The sequence below is a fragment of the Lutjanus erythropterus genome, chromosome 4 (assembly GCF_056507025.1).
Source record: "Lutjanus erythropterus isolate fLutEry1 chromosome 4, fLutEry1.hap2, whole genome shotgun sequence".
In the NCBI taxonomy this organism is placed as follows: domain Eukaryota; kingdom Metazoa; phylum Chordata; class Actinopteri; order Lutjaniformes; family Lutjanidae; genus Lutjanus; species Lutjanus erythropterus.
The window spans coordinates 33,409,497-33,437,420 of NC_139320.1; the positions used below are offsets into that span (position 1 = coordinate 33,409,497).

A 27,924-nucleotide genomic window follows, 5' to 3' on the forward strand; every position below is an offset into this window, starting at 1 on the left:
GAAGATTCTAAATACTAAATCCTTTTAATTTTCTTTTTTCTAAAAAAAAAACAAAAAAAACAAAAAAAAAAAAACAAGAGGCTCAGTTTTTAAAAGTGAATGTCCTGATGTGTCAGACTGTGAGTTTAGTGTTTGAGGAAAATATTTCAGCAAACTTTCTTTTACTTCTGTGTAATAATACAGACAAATAATACACAATATATACTCCCAACAATATGCAGACGTTATGATGTAACTTCTAAAAAACTACAGTTAGACAAAATAGGATAAATAAAAAAAACCTAATGAATTGAAATGATCCCTTCAGTGACTGAAATAATCAGATTTACAGAACCAATTAATTTAGAATTGATCATAAATAATACATATATGAATACATATTCACACCAGGATATAATTCTGTTCATCTTCTTTGTCCATCAGCTGTGTGTTTGAGGACGAAGCATCATCGACATAAAAACAAATAATTTGATCAAATATTCTATAATAATACAATAAATAATGTTCGAAGCTGTAAATTTAAACAGAACATCAACATGACAGTTACTTTATTTCTGTTTTTATTTGTCAGGAGTCTGTCTGAACTTGAGCTGATGAAATGTTTTTAACTGTCCTCAGATCAGCTGTTTTCTCTCTGGATGTTGATATGAAGTGTGTTAAAGCTGCAGGTGGAGCTCAGCAGATGAGCTTCAGGCGGCCGTGGCCTACATCTGTCACCGTCCAATCAATACAGATGACAGAAGAAGAAGAAGAAGTCAGTCCCTGTAAAGACTGGTGATGATGCTGCGTGCTGATTGGTTGATCCTCAGGGCCAAACCCCTCCTCCTGTGTAATGACGGATAAATATGAGCGCAGACGCCTCCGAGCTCCACACGTCTGTCTGTCTGTCTGTTCAGGGAAACTTTTCATCTTCTGCAAGTTTTTCCCACTTTTTTGTTGAACCTTAAAGTAGCATCAGAAAACTCTTTTTTCCTGACTGTAAACTGAGTGTGTGAATGCACCACTGAGGACTGTGTTTTTTTGTTTTTGTTGTTTTTGTTGTTGGATTTGTCAGATTTTGGAGGCGACTCGGTGTGAAGTTTGTGCTTAAGGATGGAGCTGAAGGATTTCTGTCTGACAGACGACGATCACTTCATCAGTCCACAGCGGTGAGACACATACAACAAATCAAACTTTATTCATGTAAAACAAAACTTTATTTGGCTTTGTGTCTGTCTGTATTTGTTCTGCTGCTTTAAATAGTTTATTTTAGGGCCCAAATAATAACATTATTCTGGTGTTAAAAAAAATTCAGTATTGATATATCAGCCGAATAAAACAAAACTAAACATTAAAACCAGAGAAATTGATCATTAGCAGTGGTTGCTTACATTTACCTGGTTTAACTGGTATTTCTAATATTTGTATTGAATAATTATATAATTATAAATAACTGTATACATAAAATGCTGCCTTTAAAACAAACAAAAAAAAGTTCTATAAAATAAAAGTTTTCATATGGGACGACATCCAGGCCTGTGGAGCTGACTTATCTGTCTGTCTGTAGGTTATTGTCATTTCTGCAGATCCAGGATCAGTTTGAGTACTTTTAGACTGGTGGAAGTTTTTAAAGTACAGAAGTTTAAAAATTACAGCGAAGGAAAAATTGTTTTTCAAACATACCAAAAAAAAAAAAAAGAAAAAACAGTTGTTTATTCCCACTCCGTTTTTCAACTATCATAACTCATATAATTCATTAATAAACACCCATTTCCATAAAGAGCCAAATATAATCAACTGTCCCCATTTTACATACAACTCAGTACAATATAAATATAAACATAAACAATTATTCCAGTTTTATACATTACAGTTCATATATCATTGTGTGTTTTGTTTTAAAATGAGTAAAACTCAAAAAAGAAGTTTGACGGCGTGTGACGAGCAGGACGAGGTGAAAAATAAACACCAACATTGAATCAAACAGTGAACGTCACTGAAAAATAACTTTAAATAACGACACATATTAAACAATAACTTTACAATAACTTCATATATATCCACAATCATTTAGTAGCTGATAATCAATATCTGAATCTGTAAGGAACTGAAGCATCAGATAAATGTAGTGAAGGACAAAATATTAAGTTGCACAAAATGTAAACATTCAAGTACAAATACCTGAAAGTTGTTTATTTACCTCGGTTACATGTCATAATGGTTCCTCTAACTTTGGAAATATATATATATATACATACATATATATGTGTGTGTGTGTGTGTGTGTGTGTGTGTGTGTGTGTGTGTGTGTGTGTATAAAAACAAATATCTGAAGTAAAGTACCTGAGTAAATGTAATTAGTTACTTTCCACCACAGTTGAATAGAAAGACAGATCCAAACATGTGAAAACAGGTGAATCTGTCTGGATCTGTCTTTCAACTAATGATCAATCTGGCATTAATTTTTCCAATAATCGATCAGTTGTTTGGTTAAAACTTTACTCCACAGCGCTGCTAGTGGTCAAACCTCCTCAGAGTTCCTTTAAATGAAAGAACAGATAAATTCAGATAAATGCAGGATGGAGATGTGACGAGGCTGTCTGGTTAGAAATAAATAAATAAAGTCAATATTTTGTTTTGGGACAGTTCAGGTGATCAGACTATAAACTTTTTCTGAAGGAAAACTTTGAAAATCACTGCTTTGTTTCATCACTGCTCCTGATTGGTGCCTTCCAGATGTTTAATCTCTCTCTGTTCTTCCTCCTCAGACCCTTGGACTCCTCCTCCTCTTCCTCCTCCTCCTCCTCCTCCCTGGCTGATGAAGCTCGGTCTCCATCCTCCTTCCTCCACTCCTCCCCCCTCAGTCCCTCCTTCCCCGCGGACACCACGCCCGCTCTGAGCCCCTCACACCCGGCCTTCCTCTTCCCCAGCCCGGCCTCCTCCTCCTCCTCCTCCTCTTCCTCTTACAGCCTCCTCTGTGGAGTGCCGGAGCCTGACTCCCCGACTGGATCTAGTTCCAGCGGCGGAAGCGGCGGAGGTGCCGTGGTGTCAGAGGCCTCAGTGCGTTTTTCGATGTCACAGACGGGTTCATTTTCAGCTCAGGTGAAAAATTATTTTACTTTTTTACATTTTAAACAGTTTAGTTTATTTTTGATTCGAACTCAAACACACCGTCCTGCTGATGCTCACTAGAGCACCAAAATGTGCATTAATCCGCCACTTAAAATAGTCCCCATCAAACGTACCATTTCAGGAGGAAGATAAACCTGAGATTACCTGCCCTTTTCTTAATAATAACATAAATACATATGACCTTTTTTGTATCCACAGATCACATAAAAAACCATATATGTTCTAAATCATTGTTCACTCTAAATACTAAAATACACATCTGATTTAATGTTGTCTGTGCAGACTATTTATTACCTTGTTTATAAGAATATGTGCTGTTGTGTCCCTCCCACGGACTTTACATTGTGATGATGTCACAGATTTTAAATCACTTTTCATTTTTTACAAATTCAACGGGTCAAACATTTCATTTATAACTCATAATTTTCTTTGTAAACAAACGTTTTATTTGTCTAAAATGTTATTGTGACCAAAGACACAGCTGTGCAACATTCAGGCTGTTAAATCAGAATTAATTTATGCTCACAGTTTGAGTGAAAACAAAAGTGTTAATATTAAAAAAAGTTTATATTTCCTCTGAATGTTTGTCCTCAGGTCAAACGTTTACAGTCTGACAGTCTGCTGCTGGAGCTCCAACACGTTTCATATGATTTACTGAAGCAGATCCAGAATCAGTTTGTTCCTGATTCAGGAGCTGATGAACACTGTGATGAACAGCTCTTCTCTCTGCAGGTGGACTCCATCCTGAGGGGCGACTACCTGACACCGATGGGCGCCGTGGGGCCGAAGAGGCTCTGTCTGGTGTGTGGAGACTTCGCCTCCGGGTATCACTACGGTGTGGCATCCTGCGAGGCCTGCAAGGCGTTCTTCAAGAGAACCATACAAGGTGAGAAGAACCGCTCTGTGTGAGTGTGTTCTAAGAAGCGAACTAGAAGGAGAACGCAGACTTCTGCTGAGGCTGAGTGACAAAAAAAAATGAGAAACATTTTTTAGTTTTCTGTAACGTGTTTTTCTTTGGCTCCTGTTGCACCAAAACATCAAGTTTAATGAAAACAGCGACGGTAGTTTTTCCTTAATCCTGCTGACAAATGAGATAATCAATAGGCAGAGCTGATCAATACAGCAGCACTCTCTGCATTGATCAGTGTGTGAAACTGTGAGCTCAAATATCAGCTGCTATTGATTGAGTGATTGATTGGGTACATCTGATCATCTGCACAGACCAGTGTGTCAGATATTTACAGAAACACAGAGAGGACTTTGATTTTTAATTTTTAGTTTTTAGAAGCAAAGACCTCATGTCAGCAGTGGAAAGTAACTAAGTACAATTATTCAAGTACATCAATATCCTGTTAACACGACTCAGCAGTTTAAGCCTCAGTGGGGGGACAGGACAGGACAGGACAGGACAGGAGGGGACAGTAGGGACAGACAGACTTTTATAGATTTCTGTGAGAATAAACAGGATGATGACAGACAGACAGAGGGACACAAGCTGACTCAAACTGAGAACATATGTTAATAATTAATAATAAAAAATAATAATAAAAAATAATATCAACACATCTAAATATCCACATTTAAAAGTCTTATTTTTATAAGTGCAATTTTGAGGTATTTTCTTTGAATATTTTTATTATATTTTAGATTCTTTGCACATCAGGAAGATTAAAGTTTGATTCTCTGGTTTCAGTTAATCAATTCTGAAATCTGATCAGAACCTCGATGACTGTTAAACCCTTTTTAACTGATTTATTATCATCTTGTACTATTTTAATGATTTTAACCATTTTTATTTATTACCATTTTCAGTGTGATGTCACTGACCCTCTTGTTCGTACTTCCTGTTTGTGGTTACCTAGGTAACATCGAGTACAGCTGCCCAGTGATGAACGAGTGTGAGATCACCAAGAGGAGGAGGAAAGCCTGTCAGGCCTGTCGCTTCCAGAAATGTCTCCAGGCCGGGATGATGAGAGAGGGTACGTCAGGACGTCAGTCTGTCCATCAGTCTGTCTGAGAAACTTCCCATGAGGCTTTGCAGTGTGTTTGAACCTCTGAGTGGCTGTTAACATTTCTTATTGGAGAGTCACAGAGCTCAGGTTAAAGTTTACAGAGACACAAAACAACTACAGACAAAATATGTTGGCAGAGACTAAAAGTTATCACAGACATAAATGACCATAAAGCCACAAAGAGACAAAGAACGACCAGAGAACTACAAACAGAGAAAACAAACAACAAAAGTCTACTGCAAAGACACAAAACAACTAACAAGAGACGAAAAAACAACCACAATGAGTCAAAAAAAAAAAAGTCCTGGCTGCATCATTTGTAGTCATGTGACGTCTCTGACCAATCACTGAACAGATTCTGATTTCGGGTTGCTATCCAGTAAGGAGACACCTGTGTCTCCTCTGTCCTCTGAGACCTTCCGCTGTCCTCAGACCTGGATGGGCGTGGGTCAGATGTCTCTGGAGGACAGAGGACAGAGGAGTAGAGGAAGCAGAATGTGATGTGATGGTGGACTGTCTCTGTGCTTCAGGTGTCCGTATGGACCGAGTGAGAGGAGGGAGACAGAAGTACAAGAGACGGGTGGAGACAGGACTGAGTTTCTACAGTAAAACCCCGGCGTTCCCTCACCCTGTCACCAGCAGTGAGTTCACTCGTTCACTCTCATGTTTTTTTTTTTCATACAAACTTTTACTATGTGACTTAATCTTTGTCTGTCTTTCAGGAAACAAGGTGATCTCCCATCTGCTGCTGACTGAGCCCGCCCCCCTGGCCGCCAATCAGGACAATTCGACCAATGACAGCAGCCTGCGCACCCTGCTGACCCTCTGTGACCTTCTGAACCGGGAGCTGCTGGTTCTGATTGGGTGGGCCAAACAGATCCCAGGTACGCACTCAGACCTCCCTCAGATATCAAAGTCTTCACTGACACACCTGAGTGACACCCGCTCTGTCCCGCCTCCCTCGTAGGCTTCTCTGGCCTCTCATTGGTTGACCAGATGTCGCTGCTGCAGAGCGGCTGGATGGAGGCGCTGCTGGTGGGCGTGGCCTGGCGGTCACAGGGTGCGGCAGGGGAGGAGCTCGTGTTCGCTGGGAACCTGCGGCTGGACGAGGCTCAATGTCGAGACGCGGGATTGGCTGACCTGTACGAGGCGCTGCGTCACCTGACAGCCAAATACCAGGCGATGAACCTGAGCCCCGAGGAGGTGGTGACCCTGAAGGCCATGGCCCTCGCTAACTCAGGTACACACACACACACACACACACACACACACACACACACACACACACACAAAGACATCTGTGATATATTTACTGTCATAAATCATAAAACGACCACGATACGTCATCAGAGATCAAGGAAACATGTTAAAATATTCTCACCAGCACTGCAGCTGTGGTGTCCTCTGCAATTTTTATTGTGGTCTAAAAATAATAACTTATTATTTGCCTGTTTCACGTTAATCAGAGTTCAAATTAATGCCGAATGTTTGCTGAAGGAGTCAGTGTCTGTTTATGAGTCGGATGAAATCATTAATAATCTTGTAGGAGGAGCAGATGTTTATTATATGTTAAATTGAGTAAAATGTGAATGGAGTTTGGCAGCAGTGAGACAGACTGAGCTTTCTACTTCTACTCCATTACATCTCAGAGGGAAATATTGTACTTTTTACTCCACTACATTTGTCCGACAGCTTCAGTTACTTTATAGATGAAGAATTTTCATTAAATATAAAACATTTTAAAAGATAAAACTGGTCTTTACCAACTCAATAATCCTCAGTAAAACCTGTGTATTTTTGTCTAAAATTAAAGATGAGAGAAAAGTCCTGAACCTGAGAAAAGATCTGAGTATCAGAACTTTGTTTTTTCTTCTTTGGTCTCCCATTAAGACTCAAAATTACCACAAAACAGTCATGAAGAGACAAAAAGGTGACGGAGGGTCTGCAGTGAGGATCCTGACACACAGACAGCAGCAGGAACTCTCATATTGATTTATAATTATAAAAGAATTGAAGCTGGGGGTTGATTTGGGGGAAATGGAGGGGTTGGGATGGAGGGGGGGGGGGGGGGGGGGTGGTCTGAATTTATTGATCCCAGAGGAGTGTTTATTGATATTGATCAGAGGCTGGGAGCTGAAGCTTCACAGTATTGATTAGCCGGGGGTGGGTGGGGGGCAGTGATTTATTTTGAATCATCTAATTCTGAAGTCATTTTATATTTGACTTAATAAATCTCATGTTCAAACTCATAACAGCTGTCACCACCTGATCAGTGTATTGATCCATACGGATGTAAAACAGGCATGAGAGGGAAGTGTTGAAATGTTTGTAAGTTATAGATACATCATATATTTTAGCACATATTTGTGAGACATGCATGGACATGCAGACTAGTACTTTACATATGTTAGTCATGTATATCAGATTTATTTACTGGATTGTTCTTAATATATCCTCAGAAACCTCATCAGACTGCATCCAGGAGACTTTAAAACATGTTTTAAAAAAAGTCTTAATAACTTTCTGAACGTCTCATCTCATGTCAGTCCGTGTCTCAGGGCTGTCTGACTTCCTGTCTTTGGGTCTGAAGATATAAATCTTTAAAAACACCTCACAGATAAATAGTTTAATTTAAAAGGTTGTGCTGCTCGCTACAGTTTTTATCAAACGCTGCATTTGTTAGGGACTGTTTTCAGCGGCGGATAAGTCCACATTTAGTGCTCTGGTGAGTATTTGTGGCAGCAGGATGGAGTGTGTGTGTGTGTTGGACTGAGTCAGAATAAAGCACAGTGTGTGTTCCTGGTGATGAAGGTGATGATGTGTGGCACAGAGGACAAAGATAAATATCTGACAGACGTTAGTGGGGTCAGCTGTTGTTGATGCTAACGATGCTAACAGTGGACTCTCAGCACTGTGTTAGCATTGATCAATAACATCTGACTGGCTGTGTATAACACACTCCTGTTGCAGCAGTGCATGATGGGACACTAGTTGGTCCTCCCAGCTGAAGTCTGGTCAGTCTCCCACTGTCTGAGCCTCGGATCAATAAACTGTATTGATAGACTCGGTTCTGGATCTATAAACTGTTAACTGACTGCTGGAGGACACACAGACAGTGTGTTAACTGTCTGAACATCAATACGCGACACAATAGAAGAAGATGCTCGTCTGTGTGTGTGGAACAAACACCCACAGGCTGACCTTGACCTTTTTTTTAATATCTCCCACTCGACGGTCTGATGGCGTCTCTGTGACTCTCAACAGTTCAGAGTACAGTCCAGTCTCTGTGGTCGAGGGAAAAATTATAACAGGAACAATAAAAGTGCAAAAACACCTAACAGACAAAACAATAGAAACTGTATATTATTCACAAAAGACAGAAGATTTAAAGGGATAGTTTGTTTTTTTTGTACTTCTCCACAGTCAGTATATCACCTACAGTAGATGGTAACGCCCACCTAAAGAAAATACGATATCAGTTTAAGTGTACACTATATTTAAATATTTTCACCCCTCTATCTTTCTGTCAGACAGACTTTTCTGACAGGAAACCACTGTTATATAAGACAAATATCACTCTCTACAAACCAACCACACAAAAAGTCACTAATTTTAGCTCAAAGAACACAGGAGTTGTTGGTCTCCTGCTGCCTCCATCTGTTTGTTTATTTGTGTCGTTCTGTTACTTCTGCATTTTAAAATGTTAAGATTTACTGAAGTCACACAAAGTCACAACAAACAAACAGATGGAGGCAGCAGCAGACCAACAACTCCTGTGTTCTGTGAGCTGAAATGACTGATTTTGTCAGTGTAGTTTTCGGTTGGTTTGTAGAGAGTGATATTTGTCTTATATAACAGTGGTTTCCTGTCAGAAAAGTCTGTCTGACAGAAAGATAAAGAGGTGAAAATATTTAAATATAGTGTACACTTAAACTGATACTGCAGGTAACACACTGACTGTGGAGAAGAACCTCATAGAACCACACTTCAAATAATCTGAACTGTCCCTTTAACTGATGATATCAGCAGGGAATAAAAAAAAACAGTTCTAGGAATCTTGTGATCTATAGACTAAACTAAAAGAAAGAAAAAATATTACCTCAAAATTGTACTTGAGTACAGCTTTTGAATGAAGTGTCCTCATGTCCTCCGTCTGTCTGTCTCGTCAGATGCCGACCCGGTGGACTGTCCCGACTCGGTGCAGAGGTTCCAGGACGAGCTCCACGAGGCCCTGCAGGAGTACGAGTCGTCCCGCAGAGAGCAGCACCGGGCGGGTCGGCTGCTCATGAGCCTCCCTCTCCTGCGACAGACTGCCGACCGCGCCGTGCAGGCGTTCCTCCGGCTGCACCGCCACCGCTGCGTCCCACTCCACAAACTGCTGCTGGAGATGCTGGACGCCAAGGCCTGAAGTCCTCTTTGACTGCTCTTCTGAGCCCGGGATCATCATCACGAGAGGACGGACTGAGGCTGAAACGCTAGAATTTTAAAATTACTGCTATTTTTTTTAACTGCGTTTGGCAAACGAGACTCTGCAGAGCTGCTGACTTTAACCTGATAATCAACCATCTTCAGCTGCGTTTTCACTGCTGGAACTTTCCTCAGGACTTTGGAGGGACAAAGGTCTAAATTAAGCTCCCAGGACAATGAGGTCCTGCTCAAGTTTAGTACCGTTGTTATTAGCAAAAAATGGCGTTTTCCAGCTCCTTCTTGGGTGTTTCCACACCTAATGAGATGAATTATCTCTCCAGTGAGTTCTGGGTCTGTGACCAATTGGATGAACCCTGAAAACCTCTAAAAGAAGTTGTCAGGAGGACCCTGATCACATGATAAACCATCTCAACTGTCTTGGGCCCTTTTCCACCGAATAAGCACTGGTTCTTGAACTGGTTTTGTTCTTGGAACCTTGGTGCTACCCAGTTTTTTTTTTACAGTGTTTATACCAATAGAGAGCGACCTATAGAATATGACAAGGCCAGTTTGGTCCCCCAAAGGCAACCTGCTGTTTTTTTGGGTTCCCACCAACTTTTCAGGGTCTGAACCAGTTTATTCTTAGGTGGAAATGGTTCAGAATCAGGTGCGAGAACCAGAACTGGGCTGGTTCCATGTCGGTGGAAAAGGTTTGCTTTTGATTCAAAGGAAATGCAGCTGTACACCCAATGGAGGAAACTTCCTTCGGTCATGATCCAAAGCTCCAGACCACAGCTGAGAACTGGAACGTAGATTGGCTGGTAAACTGAAAGATTTGTCTTCTGGCTCAGCTCCATCAGGACCACAATGCTCTGGTGCTACGTTGCACCAACCCGCCGGTCCATCTCATAATCCATTTTGTCGTCACTGGTCAGTAAGATCCTGAGATACTTGAACTCCTTCATCTCAGGCAGAAACTGCAGAAACTTCCACCCAGCAGAGAACTATGACCTCAGACTTGGAGACTCTCATCCTGACTGCTGAAGTTCACGGTCTGATGAAACAAACAGAACCGCATCGTCTGCAAAGAACAGGAACATAATTCTGACGTCCTCAAACATCCGCAGACCCTGTTAACTCACACATTTTTGTTCAACTGTAACTCCACCTACCAGGTCTGAGCCTAAGTCCACCCACTACATCATTCTGAAAAATGCTAAATAAGTGTCCGTCCACCTCTGATTAGAGGACGTTAACGTTCTTTTTAATGTATATTTTATGACGTAGAGCCGTCCCAAACGGTTAATACTATGCCATCATTGGCCTTGCAAGTTTCAGGGTGATTCTGAACAGAAGGTGTGAACACGGTGAGAACATGAGAACGTTCTGAGTCATTTTCAAACCATGAAATATTTTTTTTAAATAAATTTTGTATCCAGGTCATATCATTGCAGTTACAGCTAAAACAATGTGCAGCATCTCTGTGAAGTTTGAAGCTGATGAAGTGCCCTCATCTCTTGAAACAGGTTACCACTGTAGGAGGTAAGCTAGTTAGCCACACATGCTAATGCTAGCTGCTTATGTCAGAGCAGATAAACTAAATATTTAATCTGTTACTGAAACTTTTGCTCTAGTGTTTTGGATTTTTGGATTTAATAAAACGACACTAGCAGCCAAACTCTGAAGCTTGACTGCCCTACTGTTGCTAAGCTATGGTTGGACAATCGCTGCTTGGGGGCGGGGTTTAGAGGACAGGATCATGACAGAAGACAAACAAACTCACTTTTGTTTCACATCATCATCATCATCATCATCATAACTGGGACAAATGTTCATAAAGTTTTAGATTTTCCATCTATTTTTGTAAACAAAGATGTTTTTGTCTGAACTGTTTACCTTAACGATGTGCTGGTTACCATAGCAACAGCAATTTAGGAGGCAATTGTATGACAGTGATGGATGTTTTAATGTTGTGGAATATTTTTTTGACAGTTCAGGTTATCGATCAGCTGATTAGTTTTTCTGTCTCTAGTTTTAATGTGTCCGGGTCATTAAAAGCTTTTGGAATAAAAAAAAAAAAAAAGAAAAAGTTTTCATGAGTCAATTATTTTATTTTTTCTTTTATACAAACACTGTTAGAAAAGCTGTTTAGAAACATGGTTATACAAACGATGTGAGTTATCAAACAGCTTTTAGAAATATTAAAAACCTACATTCACTATGAGCTGTTTACAGAAGTCGATTTAACAAACAAACATGAACAGTTCAGAGCCACAAATGCTGCATTCACAGGTCGTAGGAGACATGGGAATCCAAATGAGAGAAAATAATTTAAATTACAAAAAATTCTATTAAATAAAAAACTTCATTGCAACTAATAATTAATTAATCTCAGGATTCTTTTTCAAATGGATCTTGTCTGTAAAATGTCAGAAAATCGACATCACATGACCAAATTCTTAAAGAAAAACAGCAGATGTTTTAGAGCTGCAACTAAAGCTTATTAGCTTATTTTTTTTTTTAATGAATTATTAACTGTTTAGTTATTTCATGGAAAATGTTCTCAGAACTAAAAGCCGACAGATATCCAGTTTATAAATCATGTTTTTGGATTTTAAAATAACTTTTAAAACAAAAGCTGCTAATTAATGTTTCAGATGTTGGTGAGACAAAATAACATCTAAATTTTAACAGACATTTTTTGCACTTGTACAGAGAAAATAAGAACAGATAATGAAAACAACCAGAGAATAAATATTACAAACATACAAACTGAAGGTTTAATGCTGAAAACTCCTACATGTGTGAAGAAAAATGTTTGGTAAAATAAAGTGAAATGAGCCCCACGAACATGAAAGAAACACTGACAGCAGTAAGACGACAGCAGGAGACACCAGTGATGGAAATCAGTTCAATAACTGTGAACTTACAAACAGGATGTTTGGATGGTCCATGACTTGGTTTCAACAGGAAATGACATCACATTAAAGGAGGAACACGCCACAAGAAACGCTGCTTCCTGCAACTTAGAAACTTCATGTTACAGATCTGGATTTTCCTGATAATTTCCCTGTAAGTTTCCTGGAAAGAACAACATAATATGACAATAATTCATATTTTTGTTAATTCAGGGTTTCTGCTGGATGAATTTAAGAATTCAGTTTAATATCTGTGTCACCATCATATATCACAAGTATGAAAGTATGATGATAATTTTATCCAAAGCCAAACATTAAATTACACAAATATTAAGAAAAAAAAGTTTCCAATAATAAATTGATATTTATTTGGGGGATTAAAGGAGCAGTTCATGTTTTCCCCTCTCATTTTGTTTCTTTCCGAGACATTATTGGTGGAATTATTAGTAAAATAATGAGTTACAGATCAGATGGTCATTTAGAAAATTAGAGATCTAAATCAGAGCTGAAACCTGATTGGCTACGACGGTGGGGCGTTCAGGTTCAGCTCGCTGAAGATGACATGTTTTTGTTGCTCAGTGTGAACTGGAGGATTTCAAACATACTAATTAAAAAATAGTTTAGTTTCTATACAAACTTTTTTAAACAGGAACAAAACTTTTTCTTCTTTGTTGGTTATAAAAAGCTACAAAGCGCTTCAGTTAAAGCTGCAGTAACTCATGTTTTCTGTCACTTGGGGGAAGAAGAGGAAGCTGATGGAGCTGTTTTCACCCTGGAGCTGCTGGATGATTCACCACAGTCACCAAATGTGCTACAAAACCAAAACTAGAAGCTACAAAGAGATGCTAACAGCTGATCACCCACTAAGCCCCGCCCAGCTTAGTTACTGTTACTAACCTGTCAATCTTTCTGTTGTCACACCTGCACACTTTAAGAGCCCGACATTGTCACTCTAATCCACAAACAGTAATTAAATGTGTGAAAACAGGAGCTCGGCAGATTCGTCTGGTTCCCAGGAGACTTTACAACGATAACAAAAGCTAATTTATTTAAGGTGTCACTGATTTCAGACAGAAATCAACAGCAGCTTCTCATTTCCAGCCGACAATCGACTGAAAAGACTGCAGCGAGCAGATTTTGTCATCACTACCTGGCTAAGCTAAGCTAACATTGACGCAGATGCTGAGACATGGTGGAAAACTTTTGACTTTTTAATGTTACGGTTGACCCTTTCTAAAACAAGAGACCAGTTAGTCATCATTAATGACCTAATGCTGCATTCACAACATCATCTGAGCTCAGAATTTTCCCTCCTCCTATTAGAAAAAGTCACTCAAAGTTGGAGCTCCTACTTGTGAATTCAGACCAAATCCAATTAAGACGATTTTAAGACCTTTTTAAGGCCTTGTATTAGTACAGTGGCTTTTAAACTTTTTCTGGTATGACCCCCTCACAAACCGAAAACGTCCTAAATGGTTCTGTGCAACAAACCGTCTGACATGTCGGGTTAATTAGCTGTTAGCATGATAGCATGTATGTAACCTCCATCTGAGGTAAAAAAGAAAAACAACCAACTCAAGGAGCTAATGTTAAATTAATAAGCTAGCTAGCTACAGCTGATACAATCTGTTCATTTCAGGCGACAACACCGACGGTCGTTTACTAGAAATAAAGTTATTTTTGTTGAATCTGCCGTCGTTATCGCTGTAAACTGTCAGTTAGCGACGGTCGTTAAGGGAGTGAGGCTTAGAAAATGGTCGAGTCATATGTTCAGATGTGAGTGAGCCCTTTAACATGACAATTAGTCATGTGATGTATTGATTATGCAGAATTATTGATCAGCGCAGCTTCAGTAACACAGTTCAGCTGTGTGTTTTTCTGTTTCAGCTTCATTTTCTCACCTGACGTTAGAAAGTTAGTTTGTCATAATCTGATCAACTGGAAGCCAGGAAGTAACCGACCAGCGTGTGGTAGCTATGGCAACAGAACATTTGATGGCTGATTGTTTGATCAGGCCTTCATGTCTCGACACGATGATAAAAATCCAAACCTGCTGAAATCAGCTCTCAGGATCGACTCGTCTGTTCGTCAGTCGAGTGTAAGCAGCCAATCAGAAGCTGGTCTCGTTCATGTGTGGTTTGGGGCTGGTGGGCGGTCCTGTGGAGGCGGGGCTGTCCGGATTTGCTGCGCTCTCAGGCAATGCCTGAGTATCAGCAGGAGACATCACAGGAGACGCCGCAGCGCCGCGACGAGGTGAGACAGGCGCCTGAGTGCGGCTCGGGCTCGCAGCTGGGGGTGGAGGTGGGGTGGGGCTTATTGGGGAGGTGGGCGTGGCCCTACGGTGTGACGAGGATGAGGATGATGCGGTGGATGACAGTGATGAAGGTGTTCCTGGGGAGTTGCGTGTGGTGGGCGACACAGAGAAGGTGGTGGGGGTCCGTAGGCCAAATCTGGCCTCTAACTCGCTGCACACCGCTAAGCTCCGCCTCACACCCTCTGACCCAAAACCAGAGCTCGCCGCTGCCTCTGAGCCCTTGGCGAGCTCCTGGCAGCGCTCCACGAAGCTGCCCCTGCGGACTGACCCCAACTCTCTGTCCGGGTGTCTGAGGCGGGGGCTGGAGGGGGAGTTGTTGTGCGAGTAGGCGGGGATGGCAAGTGTCGGCGGTCCCGGTCCAGCTGAGAGGGTGGGGTCTCTGACAGGTTTGTTGAGGGGCACGGGGGGCGGGGCCTGTCGGGGCAGGCTGCCGCACAGCGATGCAGACGATCCCGAGGCTCCAGCTGCTCCTCGTCCTCCTGCAGAGTGGAGACGCTCCGTCCTGAAGCCGTCACTGAGCTGAGAGTGAAGACTGGAGGACAGGAAGTCACATGATCAACAAGATTTACCTCATTATAACGCTGCTTTTCAACAAAAGATTTATTTTAAATGTGAAGAACAAATATGTGAAGGAACAGAAATAAATACTAAACATAAAAACACAGAAAATAACACAGATTAAACAGAAATATTATTTCCCAACTTCACTTATCTTGATCTTAAAATCTACATGCGTTTGTGTGTGCGTGTATGTGTGTGTATATGTGTGTGTCTGTATGTGTGTGTGCGTGCGTGTGTGTGTGTGTGTGTGTGTATGTGTGTGCACGTGCGTGCGTGCGTGTGTGCGCATGTGTGTGTGTATGTGTGTGTATGTGTGTGTGTGTGTGTGTGTGTGTGTGTCTGTGTGTGTGTGTGTGTGTGTGTACCTGCAGGTGGAGGCTCTCGGTGTGCTGTCAGGTGTTCTGGTCAGAGCCAGGTCACACTGGTCCAACAGCTCCAGCAGCTCCTCCTCTGTTGGCCCGCCCAGCGCTGTGACACAACCAATCAGAGCCCTCATCACTCACTGACCAATCACAGAGCTTGCAACAGTCACATACATGAGTTAAATTAAAGTTAAATTAAAGCTGTGTCCTGTATGTGGACACCAGTGAATGATGAATTTCTTGAAGAATCAGACTGACCTCTGATGTCGACCTTCCCGGCGATGTCCATGGCGGTCGTCAGGTCCCACATCTGGATGCTGCCGTTGCTGTGACCACTGAAGAGGTAACGGCGAGGACGGGAGCCGATACGACTCGAACCCTCGCACTCGTGGACCATGAAGGCTGTGATGGACGTACCATCCACTGAACGCACCTCACACACCCTAACACACACACACACGCACACACACAGACAGACAAACAGACAAAAGAGTTTTATCAGAAATCAGAATGGACGAGGTCATTAGTGGTCATGCAGTGTTGCCGGCTGCCTGCTGATTGTTTGGTCTTTGTCTCATTTTCTCCTCTAAAAGTGTTTGTGCTGAAAAACCAACAAAATTGACAGGTGGGTTTTTACAATTAACTTGAAAACAGCTTGGTGTGGACTCTTTCACCTTTTGAATTTTTTCTCTCACCTGCGTCTTTTCTCAACTAGTCTCCTTTAAAAACGTCAACTTTTATGACTGTTATTCAGTTTTGTTTTTTATTTCTGTGAACTCCTCACAGACCTTTGAGCCACTCGTCCTGAAAATCAGTCTCATCATCGACAGACTTTAATGATCTAAAGTTATCAAAGGAATTCTGATTCGTCGATCTGTTTGGATTTATGAGCCAATCAATTTTTATCAAAACAGCTCATTTTCTAAAATTTGAAGTAACTGATTTGACTTTGTGGACAAAACCAAAAGTTTCTCTGTTGCTCTGAGTAATTATTTTTCTTTCATTATTGTTTATTGTCAGCTTGTTGTGGGTCTAATTCACTATGATTTTATACTTTTATATATATGTGTGGTTGTTTATGGAGGATTTTTTTTGTATTTTTGTAGATTTGGATGTATGATGGGGAGAAGTACTGGGTTCCGTTTACCTTTGATTATAATTTATTAAGGATTTATACTTTCCTTTATTATCATCTTATGGAGAAAATAAATAAAATTTGTTCCAGTGGACGTTCTGTGTTTTCGTCTCTCACCTCTTTCCGTTGGACGACAGCCTGACGTAGAGTTTATCGGTGTCTGGGACGACTCTCTGGATGAAAACCTGCTGGTCGTCTCTCTCTCCGTATGGACCTGAACACACCACAAGCACACCACGTGACCTTTGACCCCTCTGACCTAAACGACTCATCATAACTGTTTCACAGTGTGATCTCTGCTGGACAAACAGCAGCATTACAGTGGATCCCTGTAAATTTAAAAGGTCATTTCTCTCAAATCACTTCCCTCTGCTGGTTTTTATCTCCTGACAGACAAATGAACAAAAAGGAGTGTGAGCAGTTTGAAGTCAACTTTTGTGAATCTCTTTTCTGTTTTTTTTTTTCCATTTTTTCTGTGTTAAAGGGAATTTTAGATGATTTTTATTTGAGATAAACTGATTCTAGTTGATATAAATTAAGTTAGACTGTTGCTCACATATGGGGTAAGGTTACTGTCAAAAGATTTGTGTGCACATAAAAAATCGTGCACATATTAAAAATGTCTGCATGTTAGTCTATAGTTGTGCATAAATAAAATTTTGTAAACTCTTGTTTAAGTCAAATCATGCATAGATTATGTAGTGTATATTTTCTCTGTGAGAATACAACTCATAAAGTTACATTAAAATAAATATACATCAATGCCCCCCCATACAGATAGATACATGTATATATGTTCAGTATATGTATGTATATCTGTGTGTGTTTGTAAGCTAAAAACCTTGGAAAAGAATGGTCTTGCACAGCTTTTTCTGTGTGTTGCCACTCTCCATGAATGAATGAAGCATCTTCTCCATTTGCTCTTGCCACATCCAATATGGCGGCGGCGTCAACGTATGATTCAGCGCTCAATGCAGCATGTACGTATATATGTCTATGGCTGAAACACTATGTTAGATTTATTCATTATATGGATTCGTTCGTTGATTTTACGAACATACACCTCAGTTACTTTTCATTTTTAACGTCTTCCCTCAGTTTATAAGCTATATTGCTCATAAACAACCTTGCTAGGACAATAATTAGCTTAAGAGCGGAGCCTTTTCATCTTTCACACATGCACAGTTTGTAGAATCGATGTTATCTTCCACTCGATACATAATGTCTGTGACCTCGTGACGTAGTTTTGACAGTAATTTCACGGTTGAAAGAATGAAGGAAACCCACTCATAAAACTGCAATCTGTATTTGTTATTTAGTAAAGTTGTAACTTTATGAGTTGTATTCTCACAGAGAAAATATACACTACATAATCTATGCATGATTTGACTTAAACAAGAGTTTACAAAATTTTATTTATGCACAACTATAGACTAACATGCACACATTTTTAATATATGCACAAATTTTTATGTGCACACAAATCTTTTGACAGTAACCTTACTCCATACTCACAGTTTTAATTTAGTTGGATTTAGTGGCGGTGAATGTTTCCTACCGATCTCTGTCCCGGCGCTGCAGCCTCCATGTCCGTCCACGTCGTCCAGGCTGAGGATCTTGAAAGAGGTGAGCGGCGTGGAGCCCGGCTGGGTGGAGATCATCCCTCTGAACCGAGTCACCGTCCACGTCCGCACGTGGTTGTTGTCGGCGCAAACTGACAGACAGAGGACAGACACAGAGACATCAGAGACACAGCGAGCAGCTGGGGGAACATGTGACCACGTGACATGTGTTTTTAAACGCCGGCGTGCGTCAGACTCGTACCTGAGATCAGGTGTTTCTCCGACAGCATGATCTTGGTGACGGGGCTGCGGTGGACAGAGAAGGTCTGGAAGAGCTGCGGCCCTGAGCCGACCGTCTCCGGATGCTGAACGATGACCCGAACCGTCCCAGAGCTCGTCCCGTACGCGATCTCGATCCAGTTCCCGCTGTCACCTGATGGGTCACGTGATCGACATGTCAGGCTCAGGTTAAACACTGATTCAGCATCATGTTTCACTTTGTGGAGAGTAAAGAGTCATTCTGTGTCAAAAAAACAACATCACATCCACTAATCAATTAGCTGTTAACCACTAAATTAACTGTCAACTATTTTGGTGATCGATTAATCAGTTTGAGTAATTTTTAAGGAAAAAAACTAATTCTGTGATTTCAGCTTCTTAAATGTGAATATTTTCTGGTTTCTTTCCTCCTCTCTGACAGCAAACTGAATATCTTTGAGTTGTGGACAAAATAAGACATTGGAGGACGTCATCTTGGACTCTGATCAACATATTGTGACATTTTATACAACTAATTGATTAGTGGAAAAATGACTGCAAGATTGATCAATAGTTGAAAAATATCAATTGAAAAATAGGTCCAAACCTGTTTTCATGTTTGGAACTATTTTTCAATTGATAAGATTGTGACAGGATCAAGAATTAGTTAATGAAATTATAAAACCTGAAAGAAAAAAAACAAAAGGCTACACATTTTTACTACTGAAGAATGTAAGAATCACTTCAGTGCTACAACAGTGATGAATTAAAATCCTAAGAAAACAACATTTCATCATTTCCAAATTGGACAATATTCTGTTATTTTTTTCAACATAAATATTTAAAATAATCATTTTTATAAAGAGCCATTTAAGAAAATACAGTGAACAAGATATTCAGTGAGCAGGACATTTTACAGTGTAAATAAAGCGCCCTCTGGTGGACAAATCATGGAGACAAGGTTTCTGAATGATCTAAAACATGTCTGCTGACATCACTGTCACTGATCAGCTGACATGTTCATCGACACACACAGAGAACATGAGCTGACAGACAAACCGTGTAACTGTGACGCACACTGACTGACAAGGTTGACTACAGGGACAGTCCAAGAACTTTTACAGCCTTGTTTCCATCAGTAAAGTCTAACTCATCCTCAGGTTTCTACCAGTGTTCACACTGAAACTACACTGATTACATCTCACAGGCTTTTACTCTTTAACCTACGAGCAGCTCTAAATAATATTCAGCTTCAGAGAAATTCAGCTTTTGGTTCCTGACAGTTTTTGAAATGCTGCTCTAAACTACTAAAACAAATATTGTAGTTTGGTACCCAGTCTTAATCAGTGGTCGTCATAGTAACAGAGGCGTGATAACAGCAGCAGTATGTTATACTGTAAACAGGTCCTACTGGTTTTTGGAGTGAGGTAAACACTGAGAGCAGTGATGGCGTCTTCAGTCGGGTCTCTGTAGAGCTCTGTCACCAGCAGGTCGTTATCCTTCATCCTCAGTGGAAACTTCTGCACATCTGAGACACAAACAAACAAACAAACAAACAAACAAAACAAAACATCAGGGACAGCAGTGAGTTCATACAGATCTCAACTGGTTTTTACTCAGGAGATATTTCTGTGTGAGTGTGTGTGTGATCCAGGCGACTCACCGATGTAATAGATGGATCCGTTGTTGCAGCCGAGGATGAGGAAGGAGCCGGCGGTGTCGTAGCTGCTGATGGGAACCACGTCCTGGTTCTGCACAGAGAACGTCACACAGCTACGATTAATACTGATAAAACTTCAGACCTGTTGATTTTCACTGTGCCGTCAGTCTGGCACAAACCAGAATCAGACAGGAAGCAGCTTCTTCTGTCACTGAAATGGTTACAACAGCCTGTCGACGGAGCTGCTGCTGCATGTAAACACACTCTGCCCACCTGCCAGTGTTTGGTGACGGCGTTCCAAACCCCGACCTTCCCGGTGTGGCTGGTGGCAATCAGCTGGTTACCAACGAAGAAGAGTGCCTCCACCGGTACATTGAGACTGAAGACACCTGCAGGACAAAGACACAAACTCAGACACAAGTCGGTTCTCTGCTGGTCTGTTCAGCTTTTTGAGGAAATTAATGAAACAGAAAAAACTGTTTTATTCGGTGCATAAAAACTAAATGTTTTCTTAAAAAATAAATCTCTCATTTCCTCCCAGCAGTGTCGTACTTTCATCAGCTTTTCAGGAGAAACTGAAAGCTTCTTTGTAGATTTTAGGATCGTTCAGATGTTTTGGATCTGACCACTCAGGTCAAAAACTCGTACCGATCTCGTTTCCGTTCCCGTCGGGGCAGATGGCCCACAGTATGATCTCCGTCACCGAGGCGACGGCCACCATCTTGTCATTGTCTCCCAGCGAGCCGGCCATCACCTTGGCATTGAGCGCGACTCTGTCGATCACCCAGTCCAGACGAGGAGACGTGAAGACCTGCTGCCACCCAGTGGACTCCTTCACCCTGACAGACAAAGAACATCACTCTTTAAATTTCACTCTTTACCAGCAGATCAATAAATTCTCATATGATCAAATTATTTTCCTGCTTCAGACTCATGTTATTTTCTTATATGCAGCTGAACTTTCAGCATAAAAGTCTGACTGTCACAGAGCAGAGCAGCAGCAGTAAAGAACTGGTTTATTCTAGCTGATACCAATCTATTAACATATGCCCAGGTCAGCCTGATAGATGCCAACTCCAGTAACAAACAATTAAAGGGTCAATTCACTCAAAAGTTCCACGTACTATGAAGTCTGTATCAATACCTATATTGAAGACACACTCCTGTGAAAAAAGGATGGGATGTAGAGGGAGAGAGGATGACACCCAGCAAAGGGCCACAGGTGGGAGTCAAACCAGCGGCCCCTGCAGAGGACTGAGAGCTTCAGTACATGGGTACATGTCTCTACCAACTGAGCTACAAGGCTGATCCAGAATCCTGTTTTTACCCTTGTTAACACGTCCACATGGTGTTTATCATGTGTTTTCATGTGTGTCAGTATTTCTTTCTTTGAAACTGCACTGAACAGATTCAGTCAGGCTGAGTGTATGATGTCACAAACACAAGGAACCAATCCTGATCCACAGGAGAAGCTGGATGAAGCTAGTTACAGTGACTGGTGTAGCTACGTAGTGGTGGGGGTGGAGAGGGCGGGGACTGTTGAATGAAGGCTTCATGTAAGACATTTTAACAAGGTATATGAACTTATTTAACAAAATAAATATAAGACTCAATTTATTACTTTGTGCTGAGCATTTTATATTGTTTAAGACATGACTGGAGGTGGACTTTAATACTGTCTATGTGTCAATGTTGGATCCTGTAAACCATCCTGAAGACAAAGTGTTCACCTGTAGCAGACGACAAACTGAGCGTAGGCCACAGCGATCCAGTTGTGATGACCACAGATGATCCGAACCATGCCGGGGTCTGATACCTGACCTACACACACACGAAAACTTTGTTTGGTCACAATACTTCTACACAAACACTCAAAAGTGTTGTTTAATAATCCACAGTTACCTCCGGGCGTCCGCTCCTCAATGGCTCTGCCCAGTATCCCAGAATTCCCCAGGTTTGGGGGCATGGTGTTGCTGCGTCTGACCGGCACTCTCTCCGCAGGAACGACTCGACCCACCATGAACTGCGACCCCGCCACGCTGTGACGGTTACGACGCTTCGCCGGGTACACTGGGACACAGACAGGAAGTGACATCATTCAGAAGCTCAGTGGAGGTGAATAAAGTGAGCGTTCTGTTTAATCGGGACCTGCAGTCACAAACATGTTGCAGAAGCTGTGAACTGTGCGAGTCAGGAGGACTCAGGTGTATCAGGTGTACCTGGTGGAGGCAGGTAGCCGTTGAACAGCACGTTTCCACAGGAGGATCGGTCCAGTTCATCACACAGCTGCAGCTTACGAACTGTTCACCACAAAAACAGGCTGTCATTAGAAAAACCAACTGTGTGAATCCAAACTAACCTTCAAACACACAGACGTCGCAAAATAACACAAATAAACTGACAGATGGAGCAGAAACTCAGCAGTTTCCTGTCAGAGACGTCTGTCTGACAGAAAGGTAAAATGGTGAAAATATTCTAAACATGAACACCCCACTTCAAAAAATCCAAACTATCTCTTTAACACAGTCATATGGGTCACCAAATAAATAAAAGACTGTGGAAGAAGTTCTGCAAATAAAGGCTTTAAAACGTGTTTATTGTTTTAATGATAAGAAGAAAAATGGGAGCATCTATTAAAATGCACTCATTTGGTCTCATTTATGAAGTCAACTTTTTCCTGATGAGAGGAAATAAAGACAATAACTCAGCTAAAATACATTTATTTTTCATTTATAAAGCATCTGAAATGTATATTTTTTCAATAATGTGTTGAGATAATACCAGGTGATGCAGATATGGCAGTAAAATGATCAGGAGCATTTATTGATAAGGTTTATTGTCATTTTTAAAAAGTGAGTTACCCTTAAAAAAGTTTATTACACACTTTTTAATATCATTTTTATTTTTAACACAGGTTGATTTTCTGTGAAGCCTTTAGAGCTGCAGCAGGTCTCGCCAGTCTCACCTGTCTCTCCCGTCTCTCCCTCCTGTCTCTCCTGTCTCTCCCGTCTCTCCCTCCTGTCTCGCCTGTCTCTCCCGTCTAGCCTGTCTCTCCCGTCTCGCCTGTCTCTCCCATCTCACCTGTATCTCCCGTCTCACTTGTGTAGCCTCTCTCTCCCATCTTGCCTGTTTCTCCTGTCTCGCTTGTCTCTCCTGTCTCTCCCGTCTCTCCCTCCCGTCTCGCCTGCGTCTCCTGTCTTGCCTGTCTCTCCCGTCTTGCCTGTCTCTCCTGTCTCTCCTGTCAGTGGGACTCTGTGCGTCTCACTCACCAAGCGGTGTGATGCCGTAGAACTCGGCCTCGTGCATGAGCATGTGCACGTTGATGGAGCGGGGGTGCAGCTCTTTGGTCCGCAGGAAGTTGAGGATTGTGGCGAACAGAGAGGGGTCTCTGTCGATGAAGATCTACGGCAACAAAAGGAGGTCAGACACACACAGATTTGACCGTGACGTTGCTAAAATGAACAAACGTTAACAGAGAGAGCGTCTGAACTCACAGCTCCAGTTTCATCCTTCAGAGTCGAGATCCGACCGCTCAGAAGACTGAAGAGAAACATAAAATATCCCACTGTCAGTGAATGTAACAGCAGCACACACACACACACACACACACGCAGACAGACTGCAGGGATTTACATCATCACATTAAACATTAAACTTTACACTGACAGCTGCTTCCTTTAACAGAGGTACATGTAGCGCTCAGTAATATATCGATATTATATCATGATATGAGGCTGGATGTCATCTTACATTGTGGATTTCATGGTGTTTAGTCTTTTCCTGGTTTAAAGGCTGCACGAGTTTTTCTTAAATTATCAGACTCTATTATTTGTCACTAAGCTTCATATCCACATTACTGATGATTACTGATCAAAAAACTCATTGTGTTGTTTATGGATGTTATAATTAAAGATTTAAAATGTAACCAACATAAAATGTATAATTCAATAATTCACCATTAGTCTAGAAATGGCAGTAATTTGCCTAATTTGACATGATTTGTTTGTTCAGATCATTTGATGAATAAGAGATAAATCAAACAGTGAAGCCCTTGTGTTCATATTTTGTGAAAGTACCAATAATCATACCTGTAACATTGGTGCCATATTAATATCACGGTATGGAGATATTTGATTTTGTCTGTATCCCCCCACGCTAATAAAACAAACTTCATGTTAGGGCTGCTACTATTGATTATTTTCATTCCTGATTAATCTGTTGATTATCGTATGTCTTTCCTGTGACAATTATTTTCATCATCAGTTCATCTGTCAATCATTTTCTTGATCAATTGATTAGTTGTTTGGTTCATAAAATGTTGAAAAATGTTGATCAAAGTCCAAAATAACAAAAAAAAACAAAAAACATTCATATTCAAGAAGCTGAAATCTGATCATTTTAACTTTTTTGGTCTATAAAATTGACTCAAATCAATTAATTGATTATCAAAACAACTGGTGATTAATTTAATAATCAATTAATAATCAATTATATGATTTGAATTGTTGCAGATCTGCTTAATTTATCACACTGGCTGCTTCCAACATGTTGTCAATCACAATCAATATGATCAATAATTATTGATATGGACCAATATGAAACTTTAGTATGTTGATAATCTTGTATCGCCTGGTTGGACACTGGACGTTTTCTTTCCAAACTCAGGGTGTGTCCTTGATTACAGTCAGACTCCACACCTACAACAAAGTGCTCAGTACAGAGTCACAGAGCTGTAATAAAAGAATAAATCTGTAAAAAAAAAAAAAAAAAAAAAAAATGAAGAGGAACAAATAAAATAATAATTGAGTTTGGAAATATAAATAGAAATAATAAAGACAAATAGTGGGCAGGATGGCAGCTGAGAGCTCGGCCATTCAGAGAAGCAAAAACAATGAAGGAAAAAGATAAAAGATGACTTTATATAAAAATAAATACATAAGGAATTCTAAAAAGAATAAACAGAAAACATAATGTAATTTATATGCAAAATAAATATTTGTATAAATATATAGGCTAATATATTCAAAACTAAATATAAAAATAAATGAAGAGGCTTAAAATTAGTATTTTTTATTTTATTTATTTTCCTTTTCTTTGACAGATTTATTCTTTTATGTTGCTCCTATGACTCCATAGATGAGACACTTTTTAAATTTGGCACAAACCAAACAACTTTTGGTTCTATGCAGTTTTTTTGTTCATAGTGTTCCTCTATTAAAATAACTCTTCAGTATCCAACATTAACAGTAAAAACCTCCACATGAAGTTTCACTTCTGATATTGATCTGATTTTACAGTTTATTTCACTGATGTGTTTGTCAGTAATTAAGGTCACATAAAACTGGTGACATGAGGTGTGTGTGTGTGTGTGTGTGTGTGTGTGTGTGTGTGTGTGTGTGTGTGTGTGTGTGTGTGTGTGTGTGTGTGTTCCTCACTGACCTGGAGAAAAAGGAGTCAGGAACCCATGTCAGAGTCTGTCTGGAGGTGCTGAACCTGTAAACAAACAAACATCATCTTTGTTTATGTGTGAAAATACGGAGGCTGATAAATTAGAGCTGCAGTGAAGTGTGTGTCCGTATGTTCCACCTGTTTTCGCGTCTGTGGACTGATTTCTCAAATGACAAGATTGTGACGGGGTTAATTTTTTTCCCGTTTTCTGACATTTGATGGACCAATCAACCTATCGATTACTGGAAAAATTATTGGCAGATTGATCACTGGTTGAGAATGGACATACATCTGTGCGCTCTACCTGTTTTCACATGTTTGGACGTCTCTGAAATGAGCTGACATGTCAGAAAAATCATTATCTTGATATTATTATTATATATATTTATATTAGATTACTAGTATTATTCTTGCACATCAACTAGCTATTTTGCACATTTCATCTCAGATCCCCCTCAGTCTCATTGCTATTTGACTTATGTGTATAATTGTTATTCTATTCCTGTCTTTCTTTTTTAGATTTTTGTACAGTGTTGTGGTAATCTAGTTTTCTACGAATCTACGATTTGGTGGAGTGTATCCTTATATATTTTTATATTTTAGTGTTGTTTATTTTCGTATATATTTTCTATATTCTCAGATATTCAATTTTTTAACCTAGTTTTCTCTTTTTAGTGTTTACGTGTATATTAACTAATGAGAATTTCTCCAGTTTGGGATCAATAAAATATCTTTATAATTGTGGACCAACCAGAGTTCCATTATCGGACACAGTACTGAACTTCACTTTAAACGCAAATAAAACACAATTTTAAAACTCGTCACAAATACAGTCTTATTCATAGTTTATTTGTGTATTTAACACAGAATAGTAACATAATATTATCACAGGATTCAGGTAGCTTTACGTTTTCTCGTCGGTGGTTCATTTCATGCTTCCATTATCGGACACAAACTCCTCTCCTTCTCTTCGCTTTTCTCTCTGTCATGACTGTGTGCTGAAAACTGGATCGTTAAGTTATTATCAAATTATTAATTTTTCTTAACACCAGCTAACTAACAATAAATAGAGTTCTGCTGAAGAAAAACACAATAAAGCGTTAAAAGCAGCTAAAGTTGAGTTGTTTTGAGTTTTTCTCTGTTACAGAGACGAACATGTGTTGCAGTCTGTGTTGTTCTAAAAGATTTTAACTCATAAAACTCATTAAAAACGCAGTTGTAATGTGGTGTGACGGTAATGAAGGGCTCTGTCTCAGCAGCAGCGGCTCGCCGGTGTTAGCCGCCTCTCTCCCCGCCTCTCCCCGCTCCTCTCCCCGGTGTCTCACCTCTTCCCTCCAACGTTCAGGTGGATGATGTCTCCGCTCCTCACCGTGTTGGACATCATCTGTTCAGAGAGCTTCGCATCCAAAACTACTATTTTACCGTTTGTTTTAATCCATTTTCAAGCTAAATTCAGTTGTTTCCGGTCTTGTTGTTAAGCTGACTTCCTGTATGAGCGGAGAGGAGGGCAAGACTGAAAACACGGAGCGGATCGTGGATCAGACTCGATCACACTGGATCAAAGATAAACTCCGGAGCGAAATTTTGGACTGGAACAGGACTACAAGTTCTTTTATTTCAGGAGGCAGGCAGTGGTGCCTGTTCCTCTAGGAGGCGCTGTGCCCAAAATCAAGCGAGCTTCTACTGAGGCATCACACCACTATATTTAAATCTTAAAAGGATTTTATTACTCATTTATTTACACATTTATTGATTCTCCTACTTTATTTGTTTAGTTGTTGCCTATATTTGTTTCAACATTTATTTAGATAGTTACTTATTTTCACAATTAAATAAAAAGATATGTACAGTTGCAACTAAATAAATAAATACAGGCAGAAGTACAAAATATATGAAGATGTGTAGAAATAAATAGAGAGGTGAAATCTCATTTTAGGTTAGCATGGTTCCACCATGACCTCCATTAAAGGTCCAGTGTGTCAGATTTATGGAGATTTATTATCAGAATATGTCAGAGATTGAATATAGTATGTTTTCATTCATGTGTAATCAGCTGAAAATAATAATGATTGTGTTTTTGTTTTTTTAGAATTCCTCCACAGTTTCTTAAGTTCTTCTATAAAGGAATAGACTGAAACAAGGCTCACCACTAGATGTCACTAAATCCTGCAGACTGC

The 27,924-nt window shown here is 40.3% G+C and overlaps 2 protein-coding genes across 5 annotated transcripts; one reads left to right on the forward strand and one right to left on the reverse strand.

Annotated features, from left to right (window-relative positions):
* The first annotated feature begins 67 nt into the window (after positions 1 to 67).
* Positions 68 to 10,999, forward strand: esrrd (estrogen-related receptor delta). 4 transcript variants are annotated; one of them, XM_084717723.1, is made up of 8 exons: positions 68 to 1,148; positions 2,747 to 3,080; positions 3,843 to 3,996; positions 4,973 to 5,089; positions 5,653 to 5,763; positions 5,845 to 6,006; positions 6,090 to 6,362; positions 9,292 to 10,999. In XM_084717723.1, exons 1-8 carry the CDS (start codon positions 1,093 to 1,095, stop codon positions 9,528 to 9,530), a joined length of 1,446 nt encoding a protein of 481 aa, XP_084573849.1. In that variant the 5' UTR covers positions 68 to 1,092; the 3' UTR covers positions 9,531 to 10,999. The 4 variants fall into 4 exon arrangements, with proteins under 4 accessions (XP_084573849.1, XP_084573848.1, XP_084573847.1 ...); XM_084717722.1 differs by having other exon boundaries at positions 5,653 to 6,006; XM_084717721.1 differs by lacking the exon at positions 9,292 to 10,999 and having other exon boundaries at positions 6,090 to 7,165.
* Positions 11,000 to 13,838: 2,839 nt separating this feature from the next.
* shkbp1 (SH3KBP1 binding protein 1) lies at positions 13,839 to 27,242 on the reverse strand. The gene is made up of 17 exons (XM_084717724.1): positions 27,073 to 27,242; positions 25,739 to 25,792; positions 23,794 to 23,839; positions 23,569 to 23,701; positions 22,519 to 22,599; positions 22,202 to 22,369; positions 22,030 to 22,120; positions 20,948 to 21,138; positions 20,573 to 20,688; positions 20,303 to 20,390; positions 20,051 to 20,167; positions 18,644 to 18,814; positions 18,378 to 18,533; positions 16,937 to 17,033; positions 15,943 to 16,127; positions 15,688 to 15,790; positions 13,839 to 15,293 (listed from the first exon to the last, which is right to left on the reverse strand). Exons 1-17 carry the CDS (start codon positions 27,129 to 27,131, stop codon positions 14,558 to 14,560), a joined length of 2,592 nt encoding a protein of 863 aa, XP_084573850.1. The 5' UTR covers positions 27,132 to 27,242; the 3' UTR covers positions 13,839 to 14,557.
* Positions 27,243 to 27,924: the final 682 nt, after the last annotated feature.

Excerpts from the sequence above, each read along its gene's own strand:
- shkbp1 (XM_084717724.1), bottom strand. The coding sequence starts at position 27,131 with ATGATGTCCAACACGGTGAGGAGCGGAGACATCATCCACCTGAACGTT. Across the intron at positions 23,702-23,793 it reads TGAAGGATGAAACTGGAGCT|ATCTTCATCGACAGAGACCC; the intron begins GTGAGTTCAGAC and ends TTGTTGCCGTAG. Across the intron at positions 17,034-18,377 it reads CAGCGCCGGGACAGAGATCG|GTCCATACGGAGAGAGAGAC; the intron begins GTAGGAAACATT and ends TGGTGTGTTCAG.
- esrrd (XM_084717719.1), top strand. The coding sequence starts at position 1,093 with ATGGAGCTGAAGGATTTCTGTCTGACAGACGACGATCACTTCATCAGT. Across the intron at positions 1,149-2,746 it reads CACTTCATCAGTCCACAGCG|ACCCTTGGACTCCTCCTCCT; the intron begins GTGAGACACATA and ends CTTCCTCCTCAG. Across the intron at positions 6,007-6,089 it reads GTGGGCCAAACAGATCCCAG|GCTTCTCTGGCCTCTCATTG; the intron begins GTACGCACTCAG and ends CCTCCCTCGTAG.